This window comes from Lagenorhynchus albirostris, chromosome 6, assembly GCF_949774975.1.
Source record: "Lagenorhynchus albirostris chromosome 6, mLagAlb1.1, whole genome shotgun sequence".
Lineage (NCBI taxonomy): Eukaryota > Metazoa > Chordata > Mammalia > Artiodactyla > Delphinidae > Lagenorhynchus > Lagenorhynchus albirostris.
In genome coordinates, this window is record NC_083100.1 from 72212494 (window position 1) to 72231404 (window position 18911).

Here is an 18911-nt window from a genome sequence, read left to right on the forward strand (position 1 = left end):
ACACCTATAACTTAACCAAGCACACCAAGTGGGAGGTGAATACAGTTCTAACCTGCCCAAGACTGGGGTGGAGAAAGGCACCTATCAGGATCATTAACAACTCAGCTAAAACCAGAGACTCACAGCTCCCTAACTTATGGTGGCTAACTTATTCTCCTAGGCTTTTCCAAAAGTGAAATTGATTCTGAGTAGGCCTATATCTATTAAAGAAATTGAATCAATAATTAATAACTTTCCAAAACAGAAAGCACCCAGCCCAGATAGGTACCAATTCTCTACAATCTCTGTCAGAGGATGGAAGCAGAGGGAATACTTCCTAACTCACTCTATGAAGCCAACATTGCTCTAATACCAAAACCAGACAAAGACATTATAAGAAACCTACAGAACAATATCTCTCATGAGCGTAGATGAAAAAATCCTCAACAAAATACTATCAAGTTGAACCTAAGAACATATAAAAAGAATTACACATCACAACCAAGTGGGATTTATCCCAGGTATGCAAGGCTGGTTCATCACTAGGAAATCAACTAATGTAATCCATCACATTAATAGGCTAAAAAGCAAAATCACATGGTCATATCAACAGATGCAGAATATGTATTTGACAAAATCTAACACACATTCTTGATAAAAACTCTCAGTAAACTAGGAATAGAGGGGAACTTCCTCACCTTGATAAAGATATCTATAAAAACTCTACAACTAATATACTTACTGGTGGAAACAAAAAGCTTTCTCACTGAGATCAGGAACAAGGCAACGATATCCCCTCTCTCCACTCCTTTTCAACATTGTACGAGAAGTCCTAGCTAATGCAATAAGACAAGAAAAGGAAAGAAAAGGTATACAGCTTGGGAAGGAAGAAATAAAACTGTCTTTATTCACAGATGACATGACCGTCAATGTGGAAAATCTGAAAGAACTGACCAAAAACTCCTGTAACAAGGGATTATAGCAAGGTTCTAAGATACAAGGTTAATATACAAAAGTCAATCAATTTTCTATATGCCAGCAATGAACAAGTGGAATATGAAATTAAAAATAGGATATCATTTGCATTAGCATCCCTCAAAATGAAATACTTAGGTATAAAAAGCAAAATAGATACAAGATCTATGTGAGGAAAGCTACAAAACGCAGAAGAAAGAAATCAAAGAACTAACAAAATGAGAGATGGTCCACATTCAAGGATGGGAAGACTCAATACTGTCAAGATGTCAGTTCTTCCCAAATTGATCAACAGATTCAATATAATCTCAATCAAACCCCCAACAAGTTATTTTGTGGATACTGACAAACTGCTTCTGAAGTTTCTATGGAGAGGCAAAAGACCCAGAATAGCCAACATAACACGGAAGAAGAAGAACACATTTCTTCTACCAGACTTCAAGATTTACTATAAAGCTAAAGTAATCAAGACAGTGTGGTATTGGCACAGAATAGACAAACAGATCAATGGAACATAACAGAAAGCCCAGAAATAGACCCATATAAATACAGTCAACTGATCTTTCACAAAGGAGCAAAGGCAATACAATAGAGCAAAGTCTTTTCAACAAATGGTGCTGGAATAACTGGACATCCACATACAAAAAAATGAATCTGGACACAAACTCCACACCCTTCACAAAATTTAACTCAAAATGGCTCACAAACTTAAAACTATAAAACTTCTAGAAGGTAAAATAGGAGAAAAGCTATATGACCTTGGGTATGGCAAGGGCTTTTTAGATATAATACCAAAGGTATGATTCATGGGAGAAATCACTGATAAGCTGGACTTCATTAAAATTAAAAGCTTCTGGGCTTCCCTGGTGGCGCAGTGGTTGAGAGTCCGCCTGCCGATGCAGGGGACACGGGTTCGTGCCCCGGTCCGGGAAGATCCCACATGCCGCAGAGCGGCTGGGCCCGTGAGCCATGGCCGCTGAGCCTGTGCATCCGGAGCCTGTGCTCCGCAACGGGAGAGGCCACAACGGTGAGAGGCCCACGTACCGCAAGAAACAAACAAACAAACAAAAAAACTAAAAGCTTCTGCTCTCAGACAATGTCAACAGACTAAGAAGATGAGCCGCAGACAAGGAGAAAATATTTGTAAAAGATATATCTGATAAAGGACTGTTATCCAAAATATACAAAGAACTCTTAAAACTCAACAATAAGAAAACAACCTGATTTTTAAAAAGGACCAAATCTTAGCAGACACCTCACCAGAGAAGATACAGATGGCAAATAAGCATACAAAAAGATGCACCACAACATGTGTCATCAGGGAAATGCCAATTCAAACAACAAGACACCACCACACACCTATTAGAAAGGCCAAAATCCAAAACATTAACACCACCAAATGCTAGCGAGGATGCAGAGCCACAGGAACTCTCATTCATTGCTTGTGAGAATGCAAAATGGGTACAGCAACTTCAGAAGACAGTTTGTTAGTTCCTTATGAAACTAAGCACTCTTACCCTATGATCCAGCAATCACGTTCCTCGGTATTTATTTACCTAAACGAGTTGAAAACTATGTCCACACAAAAACCTCCACACAGATGTTTGCCGCAGTTTTATTCATAACTGCCAAAACCTCAAACCACCCAGATGTCCTTTAGTAGATGAATGGATAAATAACCGTGGTACATCCAGACAATGGAATATTATTCAGCACTAAAAAGATGAGCTCTCAAGCCATGAAAAGACATGGAGGAATCTTCAATGCCTATTACTAAATGAAAAAATCAATCTGAAAAGGCTACATACTGTATAATTTCAACTCTATGACATTCTGGAAAAGGCAAAACCATGGAGACAGTAAACAGATCAGTAGTTGCCAGGGGTTTGAGTTGGGGTAGGGAGAGAGGGACGATTAGATGAAGCACAGAGGATTTTGGGGGCAGTAAAAATTCTGTATAATACCACAATGATGGATACATGTCATTATACATTTGTCCAAACTCAGAGAATGTCTAACACCATAATGTAAACTTTGGACTTGGGGTGATAAAGATGTGTCAATACAGATTCATTAGCTGTAACAAATGTACCCTCTGGTGGGGATATTGACAATGAGGGAGGCCATGCATGTGTGGGGACAGGAGTCAACAGGAAATCTCTGTACCTTCCATTCAGTTTTGCAGTGAACCTAAAACTGTTCTTAAATAAATTCTATTTTTTAAAAAAGGTGAGCTCATTAACTACCACTTAGGACCTTTGGCCAATAAAGGAGCATTTTGTTGGTGAGAGAAACAAAAAGAAAGTCACATCTCCTTGGAAGAGTTTCCTAAATTTTATTTCTCAGAACCCTTGCACAGAAAAGAGGTTCCATCTGTTAACTGTTAGCTGGTAACTCTCAATAAACCCCCAGAGGCAAAGCTTACTGGTTTCAACACTCCAGGCCTCAATAATGAAGACTTTCTTGATGGTCCCGGTTTTCCTTTTGCAGGACGCTCCAGCTCTTACTGACCTCTCTTCTAGAGATCACCATTCTATGTCCACTTTCGCTTCCCAACTCCCAGCTTTGCACACCTTTGCCACTCTGCCTGGAACAAAGCCAGCTGTTCCTGCTGACCCACCCACAGACTTGCTTCACTACAAATTTGAGGATTCAGGCTGGAACATCAATCCTTCCTTCCTGTCGGTTTTGACCACTCACTAACTTTCATTAATGTTAGATAGGGGTGCGATAGCTTCCATGGGCTTCTGTGACTTCTATGTTTCTCTGTGCATCAGAAATGATCAAAAAGAAGAGGTTCCCACCGCCCCTGCCTCTGCGCCCATCTATTTTCTTAAGGTAAAAACCCTCATTTCTGAGCACGGCACTTGGTTTGTTCTAGCCGCCATCTGACACCACCAAAGGGTGCACCTGACACTGCCGTAAAGTAGGACTGGGTAAAACCTCCAGTCATCATTAACTACAGGTGGCGGGAATCACGCAGCAAAAAAATGCCAGAAGCCCCAGAAAGTAGAAGAGTGACAGGAACATAGAAAAGGAGGCATGAGAAGGCTGCTGACCCAGTTTCAAACATACTCCTCTTTGCCTATCCCTGATCATAGCAAAGTCCTGAGAGAGGTACGACCTTAATTAAGCATCAGTTCTCTCTAGATATGTTCCCAGCTTTACAAATGCAAGGTGCTGCAATTTAAATTGTTTTCCTGATTTTCAACCAATCACATGGAACTGGTGAAGGTGGACTACTAAAATCCTACTCATTTTAATAGGTGCATACCAGTGCCCCATCACCAGGGTAACTGTCTGAAGGAAGTGATTAGATCCTGTTTCCAAGTATCCAAGGGGAAACACAAAGGCAAGATCCAAAGACAAGGAACTCACGGAACGTCAAGGCAGTGAAACGCCATGAAAGGCAGTGCAGAGGGAGGAGGAAGCACAGTGCTACAGGTGTTTGGAACAGTAAGTTTTTTCTCATATAGGGAAAAGGAGAGACATAAAGGAAGGCTGGATGAAGCAACAGATGCAAGCCACACCTGAGGTCAACTCTGAAAGAGAAAGTTTTGACCTAAGACAGAAGAAGGAGAATAAGCAAAGGGGAAGTGGAACAGAAGGGCTGGTCTGGGCACAACAGTGACTTGATCACTCAAAGTCCATTCAGCAGGAAAAGAATCGACTTGTCAATAAATGGTGCTGGGACAACTGTATATCCTTCCTCATGTGCAAGAATGAAGATGACCCCTACCACACACCGTTCACAAAAAATGGAGTTAAAAAGGATCCAGACCTAAATGTAAGAGTTAAAACTATAAAACTCTTAGGAGGACACATAGGCATAAATCTTTGTGACCTTGGACTAGGCAATAGTTTCTTGGATACGACATCAAAAAGACAGTGGCAAAATATTAATAAACTGGACATCAAAATTTGAAACTTTTGGGCTTCCCTGGTGGCGCAGTGGTTGAGAGTCCACCTGCCGATGCAGGGGAGGGACACGGGTTCGTGCCCCGGTCCGGGAGGATCCCACATGCCGCTGAGCAGCTGGGCCCGTGAGCCATGGCCGCTGAGCCTGCGCGTCTGGAGCCTGTTCTCCGCAACAGGAGAGGCCACGACGGTGAGAGGCCCACGTACCGCAAAAAAAAAAAAAAAAAAAAAATTGAAACTCTTGCACTTATGACAATAGTATCAAGAACACAGAATGGAAGAAAATTTTGCATATTGCATAACTTGTATCTAGAACATACAAAGAATTCTTACAATTACAATGAGATACCAGTTCACATGTACTACAATGGCTATAATCAAAAAGATTGATAATAACAAGAGTTGGCAAGGATGTGGAGAAACTGGAAACCTCATGCTCCACAGCTGGAAATCCAAAATAGTGCAGTCATGGTGGAAAATAATTTGGCAGTACTTCAAAAGGTTGAACATAGAGTTATCATATTAATCCAGCAATTCCACTCCTTGGTACGTACCCCAGAAAAAAATGAAAAGCTACAATCACACAAAAATGCATACACAAATGTTCATAGCATAATAGCCAAAAAGTGGAAACAACTCAAACGTCCATAAACTGAAGAATGGATTAAAAAACGTGCATATATAATACATACATGAAAGAAGCCAGTCACAAAAGACCACATATCATATGATTCTATTTATACGAAATGCCCCAAACAGGCAAATCCATAAAGGAAAAAAACATAGATTAGTGTTTGCTTAGGGCTGTGGGGTAGGGGGCTGGAGGGAGGGAGGAATGTGGAGTAACTGCTAATGCAAATGGATTTTTTTTTAAAGGGACATAAAAATGTTCTAAAATTAGATTGTGGCAATGGATGCACAACCCCGTGAAAATGCTAAAAACACTGAACTGTAAACTTTAAATGGATGAATTATATGATATGCAAAATATCCCAATAAAGCTGTTTTTTTAAAAAATGCAAAGGGATAAATGATAATGGAAAACTATGTAAACTTGAATTGAAAGAACAAAAAACTTTTGTGAGTCATAAAACACTATAAACCTAATGGAAAATCATGAACTGGGAAAATTTTTGAATAACATACATGACTGATGGCCTTAAAACAAACAACAAGAAAGCTGTGGTAATTCAGTAAGAACTCTATATTGCCCCAGTAGAACAGAAGACAAATACCACAAGAATTCCCCAAAGGAAAAAGTACAAATGACCAATAAGTATATAATAATCCATTCACAACATTAATCAAAACACTTTTCAACTAGTAATCCTAGAGTTAAAGCCTATCCAATGAAAATATAAAGAGGCTTTTAAATATTAATGTGTAAGAATGTTCTTTATTTAGTGGGAAACTGGGATCGTCTTACATGTACGATGCTAGGGGGAGTGAACAAATACTATCATTTATCCACTACAGAAACAAGGCAGGAAAGAAATTCAACCAGACTTCCCTGGTGGCGCAGTGGTTAAGAGTCCGCCTGCCAGTGCAGGGGACAAGGGTTCAAGCCCTGGTCTGGGAGGATCCCACATGCCACGGAGCAGCTAGGTCCGTGTGCCACAACTGCTGAGCCTGCGCTCTAGAGCCCATGAGGCACAACTACTGAGCCCACGTGCCACTACTACTGCAGCCCGCATGCCTAGAGCCTGTGCTCTGCAACAAAGAGAAGCCACTGCAATGAGAAGCCCACACACCGCAACAAAGAGTAGCCCTCACTCGCTGCAAGTAGAGAAAGCCTACGCACAGCAACAAAGACCCAACGCAGCCAATAAATAAAATAAGTAAAGAAAAAAACCCAGAAATTCAACCAACTGTCAGAAATGGTTGTCTTTTTAGGGGCACGGGGGTGGAAGGGACCAAGATTTACTGTACCTTGTTCTGTACATTTTTGTAATGAATTTTCCTCCACAAATATTCTAAAATTTAAAAAATAAAGATAACAAATATCTACATCTACCATCATTGAAAAGGAATTTTATCATATCATCACATATTCTTTACCAAAGTTCTCAAACTTTGCTACATATTAGAATCACCTGGGAAGATGTTTTTTAAATCCCAACGCCCAGGCCATACCTCACATGCACTAAATCAGCATCTCTGAAGGTAGGACCCTTTTTTAAAGGGCTGCTTTAAATTTTAAAGCAGTCTTCTTTAAAATTCCTAGGTATGATCGCATGGTACAGCCAAATCGTGTATGGGTGAACCAGGAGTCACAGGCAGGAGAATTAACGGCACTCAAAGGTCCTTAAGTTCACAGTGGAGCAAACCGAATGCACACAGGTCTGTGTGAGCACAGAACACAAAGTATGTGTGTCCTGGTCACGGCTGCAAGGAGCGGTAAGGTACAGGCAGGGCCGCCCGGCTCCTTGGAGTAGGCGGTCATATAACAAGTTTGCAGGAGGAAACAAAGAGAGCTGTCCAGTTCACCACAGCAGGAGGAACCGTCCTTGCTGAAGGTCAGAGCCCTGACTGTGACCTGACTACTCAGAGGTGACAGCAGGACTGAGAACTAGCTGGTTCTTCCAGCAGACCTGTGCTGAGACTGTGTGTTCCCCGTGCTATCCTCCACCTCCCTAGGAAGAAGCCTCACAGATGCTTGTGTGTACAACCTCCAGCCTATAGCCTCCCCTCGGGCATGCAACCAGAACACAGTGCCATGTCACCTACAGCTCATGTGTCAGCAATGTGCAGACAGAACAATGCAGACTGGCACTGGCATAGGAGAACGTGCTAGGGCAGGGCAGGGGGCTGGACTTAGGGCAGCCTCTACCTTAACGTGCACACTGGGGCAAGTTCCGTAATGATGCTTCCGTATCTGCAAAGAGGACTGACTGGTTGTGCCCTAGAGGCCTTGCCAACCCCAACCTGTCTGTGATCCTCCAAGGTCCGCACACAGAACAGAGACTGCGGCAGTAGCTAAAACTGGAAGCCAGCTGAGTGTGGTTCTGACTATGAACTTGATCTGACTCAGCTGTGATAATTCCCCGGCCATAGTACCGTGGAAAGAAAGAAAAAAATGGAAATTGAGAAGCGCAGACAGAAGGGAAGTTCAAAAGAGGAGGGTTACAGAACGACTACTCTCAGCCTCTTCTTGCTGATTCTCAGTGGTCCACAACGAGGCCTGACGAAGCACCCTACTAGCCCATCCACTCAAGACTGTCCCCTGAAGATGCTGACTTCAAAAGGAGGCACTCAAAGAACGCTGGCAGGAACGTGTAATCAATGCAGCTTTTTGTAAAGTGACTGGGCAGTATGTACCAAGAATCTTTAAATCTTTAAAAATGTAGTCCATCAGGCTTCCCTGGTGGCACGGTGGTTGAGAGTCCGCCTGCCGATGCAGGGGACACGGGTTTGTGCCCTGGTCTGGGAAGATCCCACATACCGCGGAGCGGCTGGGCCCGTGAGCCACGGCCGCTGAACCTGCGCGTCCGGAGCCTGTGCTCCGCGGCGGAAGAGGCCACAACAGTGAGAGGCCCACGTACCAAAAAAAAACAAAAAAAAAACCAAAAAACATGTAGTCCATTTAGTGCAATACTTCCACTTCCCAGAACCTGCCACTCTTGAGAGATCAGACGTATGTAAAAGTTACTGAACAAAAATATTCACACGGGGAGTTCTGGAGACTGGGTGCACAACAATGTAAGTGTATGTAACATGACTAAACTATACATTTAAACATGGTTAAGATGGGAAATTTTATTATGTGTATTTTATCACATCTAAAACTAAAAATTCAGGCTTCCCTGGTGGTGCATTGGTTAAGAATCTGCCTGTCAGTGCAGGGGACACGGGTTCGAGCCCTGGTCCGGGAAGATCCCACATGTCGTGGAGCAACTAAGCCCATGCGTCACAACTACTGAGCCCACGTGCCACAACTACTGAAGCCTGCGCGCCTAGAGCCCGTGCTCCGCAAAAAGAGAAGCCACTGCGATGAGAAGCCCGCGCACCGCAATGAAGAGTAGACCCCACTCACCACAAACAGAGAAAAGCCCACACGCAGCAACGAAGACCCAACACAGCCAAAAATAAAATAAATAAAATACATTTATAAAATTAAAAATTCATAGGCATTTAATAGCAAAAACAAAATATCTTGGCTCACGCTACAATTTTTTTAAACTGAAAAATAATGTAAATATCTAACAGCCAGAAATTAGTTAAAAATCAATTACGGAATATTGAAACAATGGACATCGGATGTCAAATTATTCAAGTAAACTGGAACGTGCTCATGATATAATATTCAGTGAAAAATGGCAAAGCGCGTGTGGTCCTGGGTTTAGGAAGAATCGATTGAAAAAAAAAAAAACTAGAAAATCAAAACACTAAGCATAGTTCTGTCTCTACACTGGGATTTCCAAATTTTCTACAAGAAACACTCCAGCAGGGTGAGGGAAGGAGGGCCTTGGTGGACATTAATTCATGGTCCAAGAATCAAAGGGCAGAATGATTTCCACTTTACAGCCTGTCAGCTTTGAGGTTTTTTCCCTTAAAGAAACAGACAGCCAGTTTTGAAAACTGCTGCATCAGCTCTGTCAACTGACACAGAACTGGGACTGGAGACGGCAGAGATGCAAATACAGCAGCTCCCCTCATACGTTCCAAGACCCCCAGTGGATGCCTGAAACTGCTGATAGGACTGAGCCCCATGTATACTATAGGGTTTTTTCCTACGCATATATACCTATGATAAAATTTAATTTATAAGTTAGGCAAAGTAAGAGATTAACGGCAGTGACTAACAATAAAATAGAATGGGGCCTCTCTCTCAAAGTACCTTACTGTACAAATTTAACACATTTTCTATCTTAACTAAAGCACTTATCACATACCGTGGCCATAACTTTTACAGTCTGAGGTGCGAGAGCAAAACTAGCACACATTTTTTTCCTTCTTCACAATTTCACGAATAGAAAATTCGTTCTTACCATAGATCTTAGCTACCTCAGCATATGATTTTTTTTTTTCCTTATTAAGTCAAGAACCTTTTCACTTACAGGAAAGCACTTGACAAACCGTTCTCTTTGTGTAACTGAACTGCCAGCATCACTACTCTTGCACTTCAGGTCCTTTATTAAGTAAAATAAGGGTTACTTGAACCCAAGCACCTCGATATCACAACAGTGGATCTGATGACTGAGGGGGCTATGCAGAGACTAATGGGCAGGGCACACTGGACAGAGGGACGATTCACATTCTGGGCAGGACAGAGCGAGACTTCATCACGTGAGCTACTCAGAACGGCACACAATTTAAAACTTATGAACTGTTGGGACTTCCCTGGTGGTCCAGTGGTAAAGAATCCGCCTTCAAACGCAGGGGATGCGGGTTTGATCCCTGGTCGGGGAACTAAGATCCCACATGCCACAGGGCAACTAAGCCTGCGCGGCACGACTACTGAGCTCGTGCACCTCAACTAGAGAGCCCGCGTGCCACCAACTACAGAGCCCACGCGCCCTGATGCCCGCCAGGCTGGGTAGGCCACAACTAGAGACAAGCCCGCGCACCACAATGATGAGCCCGCGCACCGCAACAAAAGATCCCACATGCCTCAACGAAGATCCCACGTGCCCCAACTAAAGACCCGACACAGCCAAAAAAAAAAAAAAAACTTATGAATTGTTTACTTCTGGAATTTTCCATTTAATATTTTTGGATACTGACCACGAGTAACTGAAACCAACGAAAGAGAAACCACAAATAAGGGGGGATGACTATAACCAGCACTACCCAGCCTCCCCATATGCGAGGATGAGAAAAGCAGTATCACCCACTTTTCACCATCTGCTGTTTTACTCCATTCAGTGTTTTAAATGGTTGCTCTGTGCCTCCTTTTGATCCATAATGGGCCCAAAGTGATCTGGGAAATGTAATCCAAATATAAAGTAACAAATTATATTACTAATAAACAATCCACAGGAAATGGGCTTGCTCTTCTCTCGGAGACCAAAGAATGCATTACAAATATTAATGAATTCTTAACCCAAAAAGGCTTGCACCAGCCACAGCACTACTTAATGGATACTGATCCTTGTTTTCATTATCAGAAAATTTATGTTGCATTTAGAAAAAAACAAAAGATGTGAAACAGTACTCAGGAAACTGAATCTTCCGACTAGCAGTGAAAAACATATAAATAAGGTGGAGCAAGGTGGAAGGAGAGTAAATAAAAATAATAACTAGCAATGTAAGTGGAACGTAAGAAACTCAAGTCATGTGAAATGCAGGGTCACATTGCTGCGACATTAACGACATTTTCTCTGGTCCTGAGTTCCCATGGCCCAGGAGCCAATCACCAAGTATACTAGCATACAAACTTTCATTATTAATGCAGGCTGTGCTGAGTGCCTATGACAGGAGTTTATAGTATTTGACCTTTGCTAGAATAACAGTTTCGGGCCAACAGTTTCTTGATTAGCGTCAATTAGTGAAGACGTTCTACCCAAACAAGTAAAACAGGTTTGGTTCTTGGTGCAGTTTTTTTCATTTTGTTTTTGCCTTAAACAAAAGAAAAAGGCATCTAATCTTACAAATGAGAACAGAAGTCAGCATCTTTCAGAGCTGGGGCTGAAAGATGATGTGCTCCTGAAGCAAAGCCAGATGGGGAGGGAAAACAGAGGGGGTGGGGTAGGCGGGGGCGGGTCTCTAACTATGGGCTCTGCGCACACACCATATTTACTGTATCATTAGCAACAACAGTGCTAGCTTTTTAAATAGATGGCTATTTTAAAATCCAGTGCATGTTCACAACCGTATGTCAACTATTTTTATAGGCAGGTAGAACATTAGGACTCTAGATACTTTTCCAACAATATGGTTTAAACAGAAATCTGTGTGTGTTCGACACTGGAAAAAACATTGTTTACTGTCTGATGCATCCTGAGTCGCTGCCGTTTTTAAGCAAGCACCTCTGCCTTTAACTTCCCTTTTCGAATTAAAATTACCAAGATAATGAAACCAAATTAACACCGTGAGACACTAATTTGATGTACAAATTTGGGCAATCCACAAACACTGCCCCACCAAAGAGGAATCTGCTTAGTGTATTTAATTATCATTTGGACCAAAAGCATCTAATATGGAGAATATTTCCTTCAACCCACTAAAACGCTGAATGTTGCAGAGCTAACTACTCCCTTCTATTCATAAGGCCTTGCAAAGACCTTAGCAGAAATAAATCTATTCCTATGGAGAAAAACAAACTTCGGGATATTTTCTCTAAAACCAAAGATATCTAATTTGGTCAGCACAGAGGAGATGAGGCCCTGTCAGGGATTTCTCTGCAGCTGTGCCTGCAGCCTAAACGAGACTCTCTGGCTTGCCGCTCTGCCCAAGCTTGCCATGCCACTCATTGCTACCTGATGTCCCCCTAAAATGCCACAAAATAAATAAGTAAATAGGAACTGTGAAGTGATGAATATGTTAGCTAACCTTATTGTGGTAATCAGTCTGTAATATATTTTATATATATATATATTTATATATATATAAAATCACTACACTGTATACTTTAAACTTACAATGTCATGGGTTGATTATATTTCAGTAAAGCTGGAAAAAAATTTTTAAAGATTGAAGTCCCACTAAAACTAACACTGATTTTTTTATTAATAAAACTATATCTGAAATGCAGTATTCCCCAGAGTCTCTCAGGTGTTGGCCAATCCTAGGGCCCAAGCAGCATCAATTCACCTGCAGTAGCACAGACTATAGGAGGGAAACCTCTATTATCTGTTTTATATAGATGAGGTATACTTGGAGAAGACATCATGCCCGTCCTCAACCATCAGACATAGGAAGCACATACACACTAATTCAAGAAAAAAGGACAAATGATGAAGCTAATAAGAATAAAAGTAAAATGCTGTGCACAATTTGTAAAAAGGAGTAATTCCAGTGGGGTAACCGGCAAAAGAGGCAGTGTGGGAACTGGAATTTGAAAGAAGAGAAGAAATCTGACAAAGAGATATAGCAGTAGGGGGAGGGCAAAGAGAAGAAAGGACATTCCAGGAATTTCCCCAAATACTGATAAACAGGTCAGATTCCTTGGCACAGGAAATCACTTCATACCAAAGAGGTTTCCAAGTTCCAGCTAATGACTGGATTGTAAACAATGTTGTCCAAAGTAAGAAAGTTCTAGAATAAAAGACTTTGGCCACTCACCAATGCACAGCACCATTTCTAACATTCAGAGCTTAAGGTTTGCGCTCTTAATTTTACCCCACATAAACTGCAAATATCCACTAAATGATTCAGAAATCATGCCTGTAACATCTCAAGTAATACATTCATTCAGGAGATTAGAAAAACAGATACCAATTTCACAGTCCCAGAGCAGATCTTAGATCAATTCCAAACATGTTTATGTGTAAATGTGACCAATTCTTACAGTGGCATATGATCAGTAAGGCCCCAGTTTATCTTGCCCTCAGTAAACAAATACTCAGAAAACCTAAAAGAAGATCAAAGAACTTTTATGATTCCGTGTATCATTATTTTGGAAAGGCCTTCCTCACATCTGATTAAAGTTAAATTACGTTTGAGTTTTTACTGGTAAAGTTAAGTGCAAAAAGTCGGTAATAATAAGGGAAGCCAAAATACTTCATACAAGTAATCCATAAGTCCCTTGTTCCACCCCTTTACAAGTCTGAATTTTCACCAACAATTAAATTTTATAGCTGCTCAAATGCTGGATGATGTAATCAAGGAAATACATCAGTATATAGCGCTGGGTGGTAATAAACAGACTGTGGTCGGATTACACTTGCCAAAATCCATAACCTTTAAACATACCACAATGAATTTAGATTACAGCGTTTCCCTAATTTGTGAACAAGAAAACAAAATTGATGGTTAATATTGATAACATGAATCTTTGTAAAACTATAGCCTGGGCAATCAAAATACTTTATATATAGGTTGAACTAAAGAATCAATCTATTCAAATCATCTTTTTTTTTTGAAGATTCCCTTCTTCGAGAAGTTACCGTAACAAAGAAAAAACCTTCTCCCAGAAGATTTCTTATAAGCACTAGTTCTGCCTAATTCCAATACATGCAGCTCGGGGGCTGTTTTGTTGCTCGCTTACCTGGGGACTTTTTGGTTGATCTTGATGGCACAGAGTGAGACTGTCGAGGCAGCAGAGGTGACGAAGGCAGAGACATGGAGACACCTTTGGCCAAGCTCACCCTGTAGGCGTCCTCTGCCACTGGAAGGCTGCTCACAGAAAACTCACCACCATGGCCAGGGGGCAGGACTGGAGGGGAAATCTCCAGACCAAAGTCACCTCCTGGAGTGGAGAGAGAAAACCTTAGGTTAGGCCATCCGTGATAGCTAGATGCGAATTTAATTCCTAAGAACTACATTCTTAGAATTCCCATATGCCATATGTGTGTGTGGAATTTTTTTTTTTTTTTTTTTTTTTAAGATTCTTCTTGCATCCCATTCACTTCATACTCCGCATGGCACAGACTCCACCGTCCTACAACTCAAGCAGCCCAAACCCTCAGTCATGAGACTGGAACCGTGGCTCACTGATGAAGCAGGTTCTCCTCAGTATTCAACCCCTAAATGAACTTAAGGACAAACAAGCTTACTGTAACAAAATTAAAACATTCTAGGGAACTCCCTGGCAGTCCAGTGGTTAGGACTCTGCTCTCTCACTGTCGAGGGCATCAGTTCAATCCCTGGTTGGGGAACTAAGATCCTGCGAGCTACGTGGTGCAGCAAAAAAAAAAGGGGGGGAAATTAAACATTCTACGGTGGTAGACGTATTTTTAAAAAAAAAATACAGAGGAGGCAATTGCAGTGTAGAGAGGACACAAGGAAGGGACTATATCAGCTAGGACCAGCACCTCTGAAAAATACAGCCAGTCCTCAAGTACTCAGATGACATGCTTTCCTCCTTACCCCCAGGTATATACAAAGAAGCAACTGAGATGCTGCAAGAAGAAGAGGTAAATCATTTTCCTGATGATTAAAAAAGCATCTTTAAGCTCTGAATTATATACAGCAGAACTGGAAAGGTATAGAAAGTTTTCCACAAGCAAACTTTTCTCTCTGATGAAAGTTTACCACGCCTTCCTGACTCTGAAAAATCGAGGCCTGGATTTGAACTTAAACCGTTTGTCTAGCCAAGTGGGAACTCAATTTTTGCAGATCTTTGTGTACAATACTCAAAAAGGATGCAACCCCAAGTGTCAAGTTCCCAATGGCATCACTGTACTTGTTTTTCATGTTAGGAGGCACAGTGAAGTAGAGAGGTACCCCCACCACAGACCAGGGGGCATTTAAAACAGGCAAACAGGCTCATGCATGGCTTTCAAAGGCAACTCAAAACAAGCAGAGCTGTGAACAGAAAAGCCACAGGTTCCGCAAGGCATAAGTTGGCACCATCAGAAAGGTAATTTCAGTCTCAGCTGGGCCAGCTATGCTTGAAGGGGTTTTAATAAACTTGGGAAACTAAATATCCAAATGACTGACATTTGAAGAAACAACGAGAATTACCAGGAAACTCTCACTAGAATTTTCAAAAACAAGGACATGATGTCAACACCCAAGACAAATAAATTGACTTTCTGCCCATGAGGGAGGGAAGCAGGAAGGAAGGAGTTAATGGAGATCCTTACTTCCTAAGTCCAAGTGAACTGCAGTGTCTCCCACTCTGGTCCTCTTACAACCCTTGCCCACCCTGCTTCCCGAGCCTGCACTATAAGATACCATCACCACCAATGCCCAGGACCCAGGAGCTAATCTCTTAACGCCACCATGGACAAGCCTGAAATCTTTCAAAAACCTCCTCCTTGGCGTCTTAAGCCAGGGCGTGAAGCTTCCTAGCTGCTTCCCCTTCAACAGTCTGGCGAGGAAACAGATCTTAAGGCAGAATAGGGGGTGCACCACAATGCCAACTCCCACTGGGGCTGAAGGTCCACCATGCTGAGACTGGGGACAGTTGAAGGGACAGTTGTTTTCTCTGGTCCAATATCAGGTTCTCATGACCAGTACCCACCACCACCTCCGTCTCATCTAGGAATGCAAGCAGGTGCTGTACCTGTAAGAATGGTGCCTGGTCATCTGATCCCTGGATGTGTCACAAGAAACCCTAGGAGACAGACGAGAACTTGGAAAGCACTGAGGCTACGGCCCACAGCCCCAGGGATTTACACACACAGAGTGTGGGGGGCCTTGAAGAGGCGACACTGGTTTTCCATGTGGCTTGAAGAAAGCTACCCTGCCCTGTGGCTGCCCTTACACTGCCTAAATCACCCACCTGGGTACCCAAATAGCTATGGGATGGCCTGATGAGAGCAGGCGCTGTGACAAGGCACTGTCTTTTCCTACTCACACACGAGTATCTCTGACCGAAAACAAACAAACCTCAGATTTCAGGTCACTTAATCTGGATGAGGACACAAAATGAGGGAGAAATGCATCTTTTGTGACAACATCAGAAATAAAACAATGAGCTCATTACTGAGAGAGGGTTTATTTTCTTAAATACTTGGAATTCTTCAGTGACACAAGAGAAATTGGGGACTGAGGGGTAAAAGAGAATTAAAGAGTTTCCTAATTACAAATTCTGCCCATAAACTTTGTTTATATCAAGCAAAGCAAATATTTTCATTAACTGCAAGTCTGGTGGGGATGAGTTTCCAAAGAAAGCCATAACCATGAAGACCTTCAGCTTTCGGAGCAGCTGTGCTCCAGCACTTTGATTTTATGTGGTCTGCAATAAAACAGGACTTAGAGATGGGGTTTGGGGAGGAAGGATCTCTATTTCAAGTTTACTTTGACATCTCACCATAATTATCAGTCCCAAACATGCTGTTCTGTTGGTTTATTTTTCAGATCCCTAACATCCAACTTCCTTTTATCAGAAAGGCACAAAGCAGGGAAAGGAGTTTTATGTATGAGCAGGTGGCGCAAAGAAGTGGGTGATCCAGCGGCTTAGAAGCTGGAGACAGCACTCCGGAGTCTGGTGCTTTAACTGCATCAGGCAAGGGGTTCAGGTCAAAGTCAGTCCAAGAGCATCACAAGGATGCCGACGCCAGTGCCAGAAAGTGAAAGTCTCCTGGGGCATCCACAGGACTAAACAATATTGGTTCTAGGCAACATGACACCAGAAATCCTCCAGTTGATTTAACATTCCTCAACAGATGCTTAAAGAGGTTTAAGAGGAATTAAAAACATCTCACTGCAACAACCAGCATGGCCAGCACATTTCTTTTAGCTTTGAGTATATGTTTTTCTGTTGACTGTGACCTATTTTATTCCCCACCTCAATTAAGTGATGGGAAATACACCTCAGTCCCCCTTCCTGTTGCTGCAGCAGAAATGCCCAGGCCAGGTAGAACGACACATCCCTTCCAGGGTAGGAAAACCATATTATCAACTACCTCCTCCAGTTCCTCTGGCAGGTGTTTCCCATTGATTCATCATGGACACTCACATCCACCCCAACGTGCTTTCACTCTCAGAGAGCACCTAGTCCAATCACACAGGTTCTCAGACAAGAAGCCAGGGCATGGGGGTTATCCGTGAGGAGGAGGGTCACAGCTAGAACTTCCAAAATCCCCCCAAGTGGCTGGCTCATGCTCTAACATACTCACTACTCTACACATTTAAGAACTTAACTGAAAAAAAGAAGGAGGTACTCAAAATAGACATGTTTTTATTTTGTTAAAAACATTATTAGGCTGTGCCGGGTCTTAGTTGCAGCACGTGGGATCTTCATTGCTGCGTGCGATCTTTAGTTGCAGCACACAGGATCTTTAGTTGTGGCATGTGAACTCTTAGTTGCGGCATGTGGGATAGAGCTCCCTGACCCGGGATTGAACCCAGGCCCCCTCCACTGGGAGCACGAAGTCTTAGCTACTGGACCACCAGGGAAGTCCCAAAATAGACATGTTATTGAATGAGTTAATTCTATAAAGGGGTCAGCACATTTTTGCTATAAAAGTTTAGGCTTTGTAGGTCACACACAGTCTCTGTCATTCATATACATAACATACACACACACATACCTTTTCTTATTTTAAAATCACCAACTCTGAGTTTCAAAAATAAAAGACCAGAAAGGGCATGAGGGTATAAGGTTCTTCCTGTTTGTAATAAATATAAATACACATACGGATATATGTAATAAATAAAAGTAAATACACATACATATATACTTACTCACACGTGCAAAAACTAAATCCAAGTCATAGTTTGCAAAGATAATAGAATTATCAAAGGGGATAAAGCCATCCAATAAGGCTTTTTAAATTGGCAGAAATAGCTTGTGATAACAGTTCTTTTTTAATTTTTTCCACTATTACAGGCTGTGAAAAGGGATTTAAACTCATAATGGCAGAAAATGCGAACCTGGGAGATGATGAGTGTTTAAAGGCGGCTATGCAGAGTGGCAATGTCCAACATTACAGATTAAAGTGCATGGAGTGCAGGATTAAGGAAGGCTTAAAAAAAAAATGAGGGCAACGAAGCCAGGGAGATGAAAGTAAAACTGCATTTCAAAAAGAGTAGATCTGAGAAAGGCAAGGGTGAGCTTAGACATTCAGGTAAATAGGTCTGCAGATGCAGGAAGTAAGATTTCCATTTATTGTGCCATTGAAGTGGCTAGATGGAGGAGGGGGGAATGGAAGCTTAGAATAGAAAGAGAAAAGATGTTCTGTTTATCCAGTTCCAGAAAACGGGACTTGTGCAATACATTTAACTAGGGCATTAAATGTGTTAGGGCTTCTTTTGTGCAGTCCCTGCCTGGGAGTGCTCTCGTGTTTCTTAAACATATTTTCCATCATAACGCTTTATGACCATATAACTCATATATATTTACAGAAACCTAGAAAATTGGAAAAAATTTCTTCCCGCAAGATCCAGTATCATTTTTGAAACCCTCAAAAGTTTCTCTCTGCAACTGAAAGCACTTTAAACCGCTTTACATCTTATAGGATCTCCCCAACTACCCAGCCAGAGCTGAT

General features: G+C 42.0%; 1 protein-coding gene across 7 annotated transcripts in view; it reads right to left on the reverse strand.

The window, feature by feature from the left end:
• TANC1 (tetratricopeptide repeat, ankyrin repeat and coiled-coil containing 1) overlaps nucleotides 1-18911 on the reverse strand; it is a 231026-nt gene that overhangs the window by 113017 nt on the left and 99098 nt on the right. For all 7 annotated transcript variants that reach the window (XM_060152820.1, XM_060152815.1, XM_060152816.1 and 4 more), the window contains one exon: nucleotides 14021-14221. In XM_060152820.1, coding sequence (XP_060008803.1) covers nucleotides 14021-14221 — 201 coding nt within the window. The remainder of the gene's footprint in view (nucleotides 1-14020; nucleotides 14222-18911) is intronic.